Source organism: Cynocephalus volans, chromosome 8 (assembly GCF_027409185.1).
Source record: "Cynocephalus volans isolate mCynVol1 chromosome 8, mCynVol1.pri, whole genome shotgun sequence".
Classification (NCBI taxonomy): Eukaryota; Metazoa; Chordata; class Mammalia; order Dermoptera; family Cynocephalidae; genus Cynocephalus; species Cynocephalus volans.
Window position 1 is genome coordinate 108660081 of NC_084467.1, and position 12412 is coordinate 108672492.

The following is a 12412-nucleotide window of genomic DNA, read 5'->3' on the forward strand; positions in this document are numbered from 1 at the left end:
CCAGCCACATCCAGTTAAAGAGCATACTAAAATCACCATTTCCATGCAGGTAGCCCACCATAGCCACTGCAGTTGACACGGCTGCCACAAAAGCAGCTAGTCTCTATAGAGGCAGTCACAGCCACCGTGCAGTTGGCATGCCAGACTGTCAACTGCATTAACACAAGGAGAGGCGCCAGAGGAGACCAAAAAAAAAAAAAAAAACAGAGGTCCTCTCTCTCCACAAAGCACACTCTAGAGTAATAGAAGAAGCGCCTGATTTACGATAATAGGGGAAGACTTAATCACGTCTGTCTCAGTACTGGACAGATCATCCAGACAACAAACCAACAAAGGAACGGTTAATCTATCAGATGAAGAGAACTAGTCTGTGGTTATCGGGGGTGAGAGGAAGGGGACGGAGGGAGATATTGGATAAGGAGAATAAAGAATAAATATGATTTGTAACAATTAATATGCTAATAAAAGAATTTTTTTTAAAGGTCTTAAAAGGAGCAAAATAAACCAAAGAAAGGAGGATATAATAAAATTTAGAGCAAGAACTAATGAAATGAAAACCAAATGTACAATAAAGTACCTAGAGAAGTCAAATTCATAGCGGCAGAAAGTAAAATGGTGGTTGCCAAGGGCTGGGGTTGGGGATAGGGCAATGGGGAGTTATTGTTTAATTGATACAGAGTTTCAGTTTTGCAAGATGAGTAGAGTTCTGGAGATATGGATGGTGGTGATGGTTGTACAACAATATGGATATATTTATTGCCAATGAACTGTATACTTAAAAATGGTTAAGATAGTAAATTGTATGTGTATTTTACCGTAATAAACAAGGGGGGAAAAACAAATATGTAATAGAAGAGTTCAACAAAGCAAACATTGGTTCCTTGAGAAAATAATAAAATTGATGAACTTTAGATGAGACTCATCAAGACAAAAGAGAAAAGGCATAAACAAACAGTACAGTAGTTCCCTCTAAGGGGGTACTGTCCAAGACTCCCAGTGGATGCCAGAAACTGCGGATAGTACCAAACTCTGTGTACTATATACTGTGTTTTTTCCTATGTATACATACCTGTGGTAAAGTTTAATTCATAAATTAGGCACAGTAAGAGGTTAACAACAACAATAATAAAATAGAACAATTATAACAATATACAAGGGTACTTCAAAAAGTTCATGGAAAAATGGAATTGAAAGGTAATGTGAACCCATTAACTTTTTGAAGACCCTTCTTATATGTTTTATGCAACTTTTCTGTCATGTTCACAATTTCAAAATATAACCATCAAAAAGATTGAAAGCACAAAAAAGACTTACTTGGACTAAACATGACTTTCAAATTACAATATTGAGTAAATGAATTGAAGAAGTGAGTTTCTTTTCAAAATTGAATTAGTGGCCTGGAAGAACTAATTGTATAATAAACCACAGAACAGTACAATATTTCCAATTAGGTGATAAACTCCTGAAGGTTCAACTTAGTCCATCCTTTCACCTTCCTTAACGATTTGGTAAATTCAAGAAATTCTCCCTGCCTGAGTTCTGCTTCCTAGTCTGGATTAAAGAATTTTTCCTCTTTGCTTCCCTGTCTCTTCTTCTATGATGATACCTAACACACTGCACTTAATTGATCCAAATGATTTTTTTTTTTTTTAAAGATGACCGGTAAGGGGATCTTAACCCTTGACTTGGTGTTATCAGCACCACACTCTCCCAAGTGAGCCACAGGCCGGCCCTGATCCAAATGATTTTTGTCACCACCTTCTATCCCCAGACTTTGAGCTCTGCTCCCAGCACAGTGCATAGTCGGCCACTTTGGTTAGTAATGTTTGTAAAATGGATGATAGATGGATGGAAATACCATGGAATGCTACAAAGCAGTGTTTCTTAAATACAAGCTGAGGTGTTCTGGGAAGGTACATGGATGTAGTTTAAAAGATCTTAAGAATTGTCTATGAGAAATTCTTAAATTTTATTTTATAATAATTTAAAAATAATTGTAAGCATATTTAGTAGCCTCTGTATTATTATAACAGGTCTGTGACTCATTTTTACTGGCTTTGTTGACATGTGTTTGTGATTGCATTTTGGCATGAGATAATATTACATGCTATGAAATAAGCTTTTACAGTGGTTCAAACAGAGAAAAATGGTGAAAAAATCACATTGTCATATAATAGTATAGGCTTGCTGAATTAAAAACAGTGCATTCAGTATCGTGTTCATGTTGCAACTGGTTTCAACTAAATATCATTTATCGTTTCAAATTAATGTTAATATGATATTGATTTTATTTGTATTTAATTTGTAAATTCTATTTTATAGTTGTTGAAGAACTATAAAATGTGATACCATAATCAATGCAATAAAATATGGGGGGAAGGAGATGTATGGAGACTTTGCAATTTTACAGACTAAAAAGGATTTAGCAGGGTTTCTGGGTAGAAATCACCACATGGGAATCCATAGCATTTCAGTACATCAGAAATAACCAGTTAAATATATAGGAAAAAAATCCTCAGTGTCATAGTTCATTTGTGCTGCTATAACAAAATACCCGAGACTAGATAAATTATAAAGAACAGAAGTTTATTTCTCACAGTTCTGGAGGTGGAAAGTCCAGGATCAAGACACCAGCAGATTCAGCGTCTGGTGAAGGCCTGCTTTCTCATAGAAAGCTAGCCATCTTCTCACTGTAACCTCACGTAGTGGAAGGGGCAAACAAGCTCTCTGGAGTCTCCTTTGTAAGGGCACTAATCACCTCTCAAAGCCCTTACCTCCTAATGCTTTCACTTTGGGGGTTAAGATTTCTACATATGAATTTGGGGGAAAAACATTCAGACCACAGCACTATGGTCCCTAGTCATTAAAAGAGTGTGATATTGGTACAAAGATAGACAAAGAGACTTAATAAAACATAGATCCCAGAATGGACCCTTACATATGTGGGACCTTTGTAAATAGAAGTTGCATTATAAAACATTGGGGGAAAGATGAACTCTTCAATAAGAGATTCTGGGATATAATGCTTTCCATGTAGAAAAAAATAAAATATTTTCCTGTACCATACACAGAAATATATTACAAATGAATTACCTTGGCATATAAATGTTTTTAAATGGAGGAAATAAGAATCTTTTTATGATTATAGGGAATAAAAGGCTCTTAAGACACAAAACAGATAATAAAAAAAATATATCAGTTTGATTACATCAAAAATTAAACTGCATTACAGAAAACAGAATGATATTAAAGACAAGTGACACACTGAGGAAGATATTTGTCATAGACAAGAAAGATATGTTGTGTAAATTGGGATTATTTTAGGAGATAGAGAGTAGCAAGTTTTCAAGTCTTTATAGTGAGAGAAAAGCTATCTCCATCTACTATTTCTGAGCTCAAGGTTTTTGTTTAAAACGTATTGAGTGCGCCTCTCGGGCTCAGACGTGCAGACCGACGGGTGGTAAGGGCAGCTGAGCGTGCGAGGGCGCCGTTGCCTTTCCGAGTTGCTCTCTTCCAGGCTCTGTCCGGTGGTCAGCATGGCCCGTGGAAATCAACGAGAACTTGCCTGCCAGAAAAACATGAAGAAAATCCAGGAAATTAGTAAAGGAAAAAGAAAAGAGGATAGCTTGACTACCTCTCAGAGAAAGCAGAGGGACTCTGAGATCATACAACAAAAGCAGAAGGCAGCTAATGAGAAGAAGTCTATGCAGACAAGAGAAAAATGACTGGCTGTTTGGAAAACCTGGGTGCTACTGCCAACTGGGTGTATCATAAGCTCTCAGATCTCAAGATTTGGTAGAGTGAACAGTCATTACATATGATATAATCTATCCTTATAAAACTGTTTATTTTAAACTTTACCTTTCAGCCTGACTTTGTGTGATATTTTAGAACCATTCTTCAAAGAATAAAACACCATGCATATGATGTATTGGTGAATGTTATTTTTTATCAGCTTTGAACATTTATATAATTTGATAGGTAATGTGATCAAATAGGATCTCTTATATAAATCTAGAATCTTTGTCATAAATTTTGTTAAAGTAGATCTTTAAAGCAAGTTTTAGGCCTGGCCAGTTAGCTCAGTTGGTTAGAGTGCGGTGTGTGGTGTTGTAACACCAAGGTCAAGGGTTCAGATTCCCTTAGCCAGCCAGCTGCCAAAAATGTTAAAAATAAAAAAGGTCAATTTTATTGTATAATAGAATTAAGATCTGTTTGAATAATTTTGCTTTGTAATCAACTGGTTTGCATGAAGAATTTGCAATAGATAATACAAACCACCTGGAATAGCTACTAAATGGATGTAAATTAAATGAGGTGTCAGTAAGGAAAAAAAAAAAAAGTATTGAGTGCCTCTCCCTCGAGTTGACCTATTATTTAGTCTTCCATTCAGATATTTAGCAAATATCTACTAAGAATCTGTAATATGTAGCCCATTCTGATAATGTCTCAGTAAGGAGGTATTGAAAAAGGAAAGATACTCTCATGAGTGAAGTACAAGATTATGCTGTTTATTACTATTTATTTTTATTTTATTTGTTTGTTTGTTTTTGGAAGCTAGCTGGTAGGGATCGAACCCTAGACCTTAGTGTTATCAGCACCACGCTCTAACTAACTGAGCTAACTGGCCAGCCCTAGTTGTGTTTATTTTAACTGTGACACCTGGGCACCTGCTCTTGTACTGTTCATCAGCTTTGTGCTTTGAAATAATTTGTTAGTACCTTGCTGTTTTAAAGGTTGGGGGAGGATGGGACTAGCAAAAGAAGCATCTGTTGAACATCCTAGTGATTCTGCAGGGCCAGCCAATTTTTTTTTTTTTTTTACTTATAAATAAAACAACAAAAGTTTATAATTTATGTTCTCTGTGGTAATGACTAAATTCTGTAGAAATTGAGATTGTGATCAGTAGTGGCTTAAATAGAGGGCTAGGATTACAAAGTAAATAAAACTGCTGTTCTTGGTTTTGGTTTGGTTTTATTTTGGGAGAATTTCTTTTTTTTTTTTTTTTTAATTTTATTTTATCGATATACATTGTAGCTGATTATTGCTCCCCATCACCAAAACCTCCCTCCCTTCTCCCTCCCCCCCTCCCCCCGGAGAATTTCTAAATACAAGAGATGGTTGAACTGTAGTTTAGGAGGTCTTTGCTTCTGTAAATAAGGAATAAATCTAGTTAAGAATTTTGGGCTGTTGTGGGAGTTTTTTGGTGGCTGGCTGGTATGGGGATCCGAATCCTTGACCTTGGTTATTAACACCTTCCTTTAACCGAGCTAACCAGCCAGCCCCTAGTTAAGTTTTTTGGAGCTGACAGAAATTATCTAGTAAAAATCATTTTACAATGAGAAAGCCTAGCCTCTAAAACACTTCTTCCTAGGGCCGGCCTGTGGCTCACTCCGGTGAGAGTGTGGTGCTAATAACACCAAGGCCCCGGGTTCAGATCCCTATATGGGGATGGCCAGTTAGCTTACTTGGGAGAACGTGGTGCTGACAACACCAAGTCAAGGGTTAAGATCCCCTTACTGGTCATCTTTATAAAAAAATTTAAAAAATAAAAAAATAAAACACTTCTTCCTAAGGCCAGGACTAAAACCTTTAGTTCTCCCATCTAGTGCTATTTTTACTAAATCATACCCTAGATTTATTTGTACATTTTCTTAGTGGGTTTGTACTAAATTAATACCTCACTTCTAGACTCCTAAAGTCACATGTTTTAAGCCATCCAACTATAGCAGTATTATTATCCTCCTCAAGATACCAAGGCTACATTTTCAGCATTGAATTGTTATTGGTTGCTGTCTGTTCTGTCATTCATGCTTTTTTCTCCCACAGTATTATGATGAATTTTTCTATAAATTTTGTCCATATGGGTAGGGAATTCATGTACTGATGATCAACAAAGGGAGAGAAGCTGCTGTGAAGGTGCATAAGCCAAGTCAAAGATCTTTTCCTTAATATTTTTAAACTAGTACGATAGCAAAACCTAAAATTCAAAAATTTGAAGCTTCTGTTGTTGCACCAGAAAGGAGATATCAATTGCTGGTTTTTAGCCTGTTTTACTTGAGAACATTGGTGAATGACTACTAGGACTTTATAATAAATAGTCTGGTTTGAAAATGACAAAACAAAACTTGAGATAATTTACCATCAACAAACTTCTGAATCAGTTTTACTCTGGGCAGTTGGCAATAAGAAGGATAGTGAGTCATACTAGCAATAAAATATCTGAAATATCCAAGAACAGCTTTTATAGGAAATATATGAGACCTTTTCTTGTAAATCTCCATTTGGTGAAAGTAAACGGAGTTTTTCTTTATGCTTTTCCATAACTTTTTTTGGCAGCTAACTGGTACGGGCATCTGAACCTTTGACATTTGTGTTGTAACACCACCACTATAACCAACTGAGCTACCTGGCCAGCCCTCATAACTTTTTCAGTGTTCTACATTAGATATGTATTTCTTTTATAATGAAGAAAAAAAAAAAGTCAGCATAAAAAATAAAGAAATGAGAATAGAATCGTCCATTGCATTTTCTAGAGGTTCAGTACAAAGCTTTTTTATGACAATTTTCTGTTTCCTATATATGCCATTCTTAGGCAAAAAAAAAATTTTTCGTGAACACGTTATGGATTCATAGACTCTCATGTTTGGAAGAGGCCATAAGGTTGATATAGCTTAGTTTATCTTATACTTCAGTCTCATGGGTTTGGTGGATTCTCTTAAGGAAAGGTTAAGTTCCTGTGTTGTCTTTTGACAGAACTGTTAGAATGTAGAATGTTCTCTGTTCTTTGGCAGATCTGTTAGAATGAAATTTCTTTCCCTGTAACTTCATTCTTTTTTCCTTATTTTGCCTCCTGGGATCACACCGTACTGATTCCTCTTTACAACAGTTGTGCCCTCCCTGTGTTGTTTTTTCTATTTCTTCTACAGTTCCACATAAGACATAATTTAAATCTTTACCTCCTGGTAATTGTTTCTCAGTCACTTCTGCTTTAACAATTTTCCTTTTGAAGTAATATAGCCAACCTGAACTTAGAAGTTCATCTGTGAACCAGTCATAATAAAGTAATATCCTTTACCTTCCTCATTCTAGATATATATTCTTAGAGTATTATGTGATAGTTTTTTAGAAAACATGTTACAGTACATGATTGATTCATGATTATTTTTGAATAAATCTTTAAAAAACACAAGGAAAAAAAACATGGCATTTCTAAACTTTATCTTCTCATCCTGTAGTAGTGCAGTTGTTTTTTTCAGATGAGGTTCTTTTTTATTAGATTTTATCTGTTTGATTCAACCTGTCTTTTGGAATGCCGGTTGTGTCAGCATATTGACCAGCCCTCTCATCTTTATAGTCATCAAAAAGTTCAGTATGTCACCCGTAGCCATCTCTATGTCATTGATGAAAGTGTTAAATAAGTGGTTAAGAGTTCCTGAGTCCAGGACACTGTAGAAAGAATTGTTTAAAAATAAACATCAGAAGAAATTTGGAAAATAATGTTTTTTTTTTGTTTTTTTTTGTTTTTTTTTTTGGTGACCGGCACTCAGCCAGTGAGTGCACCGGTCATTCCCATATAGGATCCGAACCCGCGGTGGGAGCGTTGCCGCGCTCCCAGCGCCGCACTCTCCCGAGTGCGCCACGGGCTCGGCCCTGGAAAATAATTTTGATGACAACCTTATTTTGAGATTTCTAGTTTGGGATGTAAGTCAACTTTTTTAAAATTGTCTTCCTTTTTCTTCTCAGGGATCCATCTGTCTCTAAGTCTGTTGAACGAATCTTTAAAATCTGGGAAGATAGAAATGTATACCCAGAAGAAATGATTGTGGCATTGAGAGAAGCTTTAAGTAAGTGTCTTTTCTCTCCTAAAAGAAAACTTTGATGCAGTCTTTACAATTATATATATTTTATTTTATGGATCTGGTCCTGTTGCATAATAATGAAAAATAAAGTTTTAGATCTGGTTCTTTTTGTTTAAAATTAAATACTTATAAAAGTCTAGATCTGTTTGAATTAAAATTTAAGTAGAATTGGTTTTGGGAGGAAGGGGTTGGATTTTGTCTTTATTGACTAAAAAATGTCAAGCATGCTAAGTGATGATAGTCATCTGCTTGTTTTCCTACAATTTGCTTTAATTGAGTTTCAAATTATTCATTGTTTGTGTTTAATAAATACTGCCCTGTCCTTTTGCCACTGAAGGATTTTTAGACATGGTTTCAGTTCTCATTAAACTGTTTGGTAGTAAGCATATACTGGCAGCCTTCAGGCTCTCTTTTGATCTAGATATGCAGTAAGTTATGTACTTTTTTTTTTTTAAAGTAATTTTGTTCTTATGTATTAGATGCATGCAATTGAATAGAAGATAGTGATAAACTGCTACCATGATCATCAATGGAATAGAAATTTGCTTTAAAAATAGCATATTCTAAGAAGCTGTTAAATTCTTCATTTGAATTTGTTAACTGGTATTTTAAAGCCTCCTGCCCTATTCGTTTTAGAAGTGGTAATTTCATTGATTATAGAAATCATGTTTATTTGACAGCTTCTTAGATCTGGTGGGTGTTTCAGTTTTTTTATAAAAATGAAAGAAAAGGAAAGAAAGAAACATCACACAGTCTCGGATTGCCATTTTTCATGCTACAACTTTGGCACTGAAGTGGACAGACAGAACAGCTTCCCATAATGCCAGATTGCAAAAACTGAAATGTTTTCCAGGTACCACTTTCAAAACTCAGAAGCAGCTGAAAGAAAATCTGAACAAACAACCGAATAAGCAGTGGAAGAAATCACAAAGTAAGGAACAAAATCTCAACTAATATAAAATTACCTCCTCTTTTTGGAGCAGAAGAAAAATGTAGACCATTTGACATCGTACCTGGCATAAACCATGGGCAAGCCTGAGTTTTCCAGGCCTGGGAGGCTCCCAGTGACTTACACACTAAACAAGCCATCATGGAGTTACTTCTAAAAAACCACTTTTAAACAAAGGAAATGCAGAAAAGGGGTTTAATTAAGTGAAGATTCAAGAGTAGTTGGGGGATTGAAAGAAGAAAAAAAATATTTGATAATGCCCAGGCTAATTCTCAGGTTCAAAGATGTATGAAGTTAGAGGCAGCCGACATTAAACAACAGCTGAAGAGGAGACTAGGCATTAAGAAGCATTTCTGTGGGAGTCATGAAATCCTTCAGATTTGGGGATACATTCTACCAAATTAGAAAAGGGCCTCAAATCCTGGCCAGAAGCTCAATCTCTAACGGGAGCTCCTGTTATGTTTATCATATTTACCCAGCATGAGATCAAGGGAGTGGAATACTGCATGTGATAGGCTGCTGTGGGCAAACTAAGGAATATTGAGAGAGACTTGAAGGTGTGGAGGGAACAAGGTAAAGGACAGTGAGAATTGGGAGGTGCAACAAGACACTTGGGATGGTTTTGCTCCAGTGAGCATATGACATTCATCATGATGAAGGGAGCTCTCTGACATCCTTTTGGTCAGAGTTGCATGCTTAAGAACAAGAAGAGTCATCATTTCAGCCAGCGTTCAATCATGTTGGTAATGTACTTAGAGCTTTCCTTACCAGTTTTTGCTGTGAATCGAGTCAGCAGAAAAGAAGTCCAAAGCTAAATACATAGGAATAGAGTTGACATTTGTAAATAATTTTCTTCAGCCAGTGCTCAGGATTAATGGGATGTCCTGTCCCTGAACACTCTTAATTTGAGGTATTGATGTCCTCTTAGACTAAGAAAAGAATGTATTTTATGTATCTCAGTATCTCCAGATCAGTAATTCTAGGATGTTATGACTTCAGGGGTCTGTTGGAGGTAAGTAGTGTAGGCCTATCTAAATTCTCTTATATTGACCATGCTTGGGAGTGTTTAAATTTCATAGTTCATTATTTATTCTAAGAATTATATTATGATTTAAATGTGCATGTTTGCCATATGTTCAAAGAGTATACCCTTAAGTGTAGAGCTAGAATTTTTCCTATTAGTCAATACTTTGTTTCTATATTCTTAATGACCTTTTGTTTAATTCCAACAGCATCCACAAATCCAAAAGCTGCTCTCAAGTCTAAGATAGTTGCTGAATTTCGAGTAAGTTATAGAATATGTTTAATATAGCAAAGCATTGTTCACCCCTTTTGTGTTACAGTTACCTGTATAGTTCAGCAAGATTTGTATTTATCTAATTGTATGTAAGTTAGGTTTTAAACATGCTTGAATTGTTCTCAAGGAATTCAGATTGGCATTAGATTGCTTGTCGTTTTATATGTTCCTCTACTGGAAGAAATAACCTTCTTCCACAATATGTATTACCAGCTGAGTTCTGTATTGAATTTATGCCAACAAGGGGTTCATCTTTCTATGAAGCTCTGCTAAACGAGCATTTATCTATCCAAAATTAAAATATAAGTGGACCTTTGTCTGTTTTAACCTTGTATTTATAAATTAGCTTTGAATAATTAAGGAAAAAGATCTTTTTAAGTATATAACTGAAAATGTGGTTTTGAAGTGAGAATTGATCATTAATATCCCTGACTATGAGGAAAAGTGAAGGGTTTTTTTGTTAGTCTTTAGTCTTTCTTTTTTTTTCCTTTTTTTTTTTTTTTTTTTTTTCTTTTTAACAAGGAGAGGTAGAATAAGAATAAATGAATGATCTTGTAAATGAAATATGACTCTGGTCTGTGTTCAGTCTCAGGCCCTCATTGAAGAGCTGTTGCTATACAAGCGCTCAGAAGATCAGATAGAATTGAAGGAAAAACAGTTGTCAACTATGAGGGTGGATGTGTGCAGCACAGAAACTCTCAAATGCTTAAAAGGTAATACTTACTTCCTTTAAAAGGGAGTAATTCAGATTTTCTATCCAGATCTGTCCTTTTCAGGTAATCAAACTGGTTTACCCCATAGAGAGAACCTTAGGTTATAGAAAGATGTTGTGGTGCCTCTGGTTTCCCGTTTAGTGATTTTATGCATATGAATTTTTTTGTTTTTATTTTTTATTTTTTTTTCAAATTTTTCAATTTTTTAATTTTTAATTTTTTAATTTTTTATTAGAATATTCATTGTTACAAATCATACTTATTCTTTATGCCCCTTATCCAATCACTCTCCTCCCCCTCCCCCTCAAATAACCATAGATTTGTTCTCTCCATCCGATAGATTCACTATTCTTCTGTTGGTTTGTTGTCTAGATGATCTGTCCAGTATTGAGACAGGTGTGATCAAGTCCTCCCCTATTATCATAACTATTATCATAATCAGATACTACTTCTATTACTCTGGAGTGTTATGCATATAAATTTCTTGAGTAAATTTTTATCCTCCTCACTTCTAGTGCTCTCTTGATCTGTTGAATTATATATAAATATAGACAGTTATATTTCACATGTGTGATTAATTGGTTTGAGTGTACTCTTAAATAAGGTCACTGTGATGCCTCATAAAATCTACTTAGTTGTTCTATTTTCCTTACATTGTAAGTTATAAATAATCATATTAATAATTTATTAGAATGAAAGCCTCATGAAGGCAGAAATTATCCTTATTTGTTCATTGCTATACTCCAGCACATAGAGCAATGCTTGGCACATAATAGGCAATTGATAAATATATATGTATGTATTTTTAGTTAAAGATCCCAGTTGACTATTAGAATTCTAGAATCAGGCAACACTTCATTCCATAAAATAGAATAAGTGTCCTATAATAAATATTTTTGAAATGATGAGTAAATGACTACTAGCTATTCATTTTGGCACCTATTTTGTTCCTTCATATACTTAATTTTTTAAAATTTTATTATTATTTTTTTAAAAACAAGACCGGTAAGGGGATCTTAACCCTTGACTTAGTGTTGTCAGCACCATGCTCTCCCAGGTGAGCCATGGGCTGGCCCCGCTTCACATACTTTAAATTTAACATATGTTATTTAATATAATTCTCACAACAACCCAGAAGCATACTAAAAAATTCTGTTTTATACATGAGAAATCTGAGGCTTCATAAGGAGATGAGTAGCTTGCCCAAGTTACACAGCTCATAAAAGGCAAAGCCAAAATTTATACCCATATCCAAAGCCATATTCTAGAAGTCACTGGGAAAGAAGTATATATCAAATTAGCAAGGATCTTTTTCACATAGGAAAGAATAATTTTTAGTGTGATATACACACAGAGGTCACTTTATCTTTACTTTTCTGAACCTTAGTTTACTAAGAGATTTATCTTATTACCTTCTGCAATGCAAAAGTTATGGTATAAGTGAACAGAATTGATTCTCATTCTGTTATTCCTAAGTTGCAGTGTGGCATCAAATTTGTAAAGAAAAGATGTAATCAACAAACTTTGTTGAACTTTCTTTTCTTTACATTACTTATAAGTGCCTTTACTCTTGCTTCACTCCAGCAGGTTC

At 35.0% G+C, this 12412-nt stretch overlaps 2 protein-coding genes across 9 annotated transcripts in view; both read left to right on the plus strand.

Annotated features, from left to right (window-relative positions):
- Positions 1 to 12412, plus strand: part of RPRD2 (regulation of nuclear pre-mRNA domain containing 2) — a 95343-nt gene that overhangs the window by 53342 nt on the left and 29589 nt on the right. For 4 of the 8 annotated variants that reach the window (XM_063106879.1, XM_063106880.1, XM_063106883.1 and 1 more), the window contains exons 3-6: positions 7747 to 7847; positions 8716 to 8793; positions 10044 to 10096; positions 10695 to 10821. In XM_063106879.1, coding sequence (XP_062962949.1) covers positions 7747 to 7847; positions 8716 to 8793; positions 10044 to 10096; positions 10695 to 10821 — 359 coding nt within the window. The remainder of the gene's footprint in view (positions 1 to 7746; positions 7848 to 8715; positions 8794 to 10043; positions 10097 to 10694; positions 10822 to 12412) is intronic. The other 4 variants (XM_063106881.1, XM_063106882.1, XM_063106884.1 and 1 more) reach the window with 1 other exon arrangement.
- Positions 3452 to 3877, plus strand: LOC134385215 (small EDRK-rich factor 1-like). The gene has a single exon (XM_063107141.1). It carries the CDS (start codon positions 3537 to 3539, stop codon positions 3723 to 3725), a length of 189 nt encoding a protein of 62 aa, XP_062963211.1. The 5' UTR covers positions 3452 to 3536; the 3' UTR covers positions 3726 to 3877.

Bases quoted from the DNA above. Each gene is read 5' to 3' on its own strand.
- LOC134385215 (XM_063107141.1), top strand. From the start codon at position 3,537: ATGGCCCGTGGAAATCAACGAGAACTTGCCTGCCAGAAAAACATGAAG.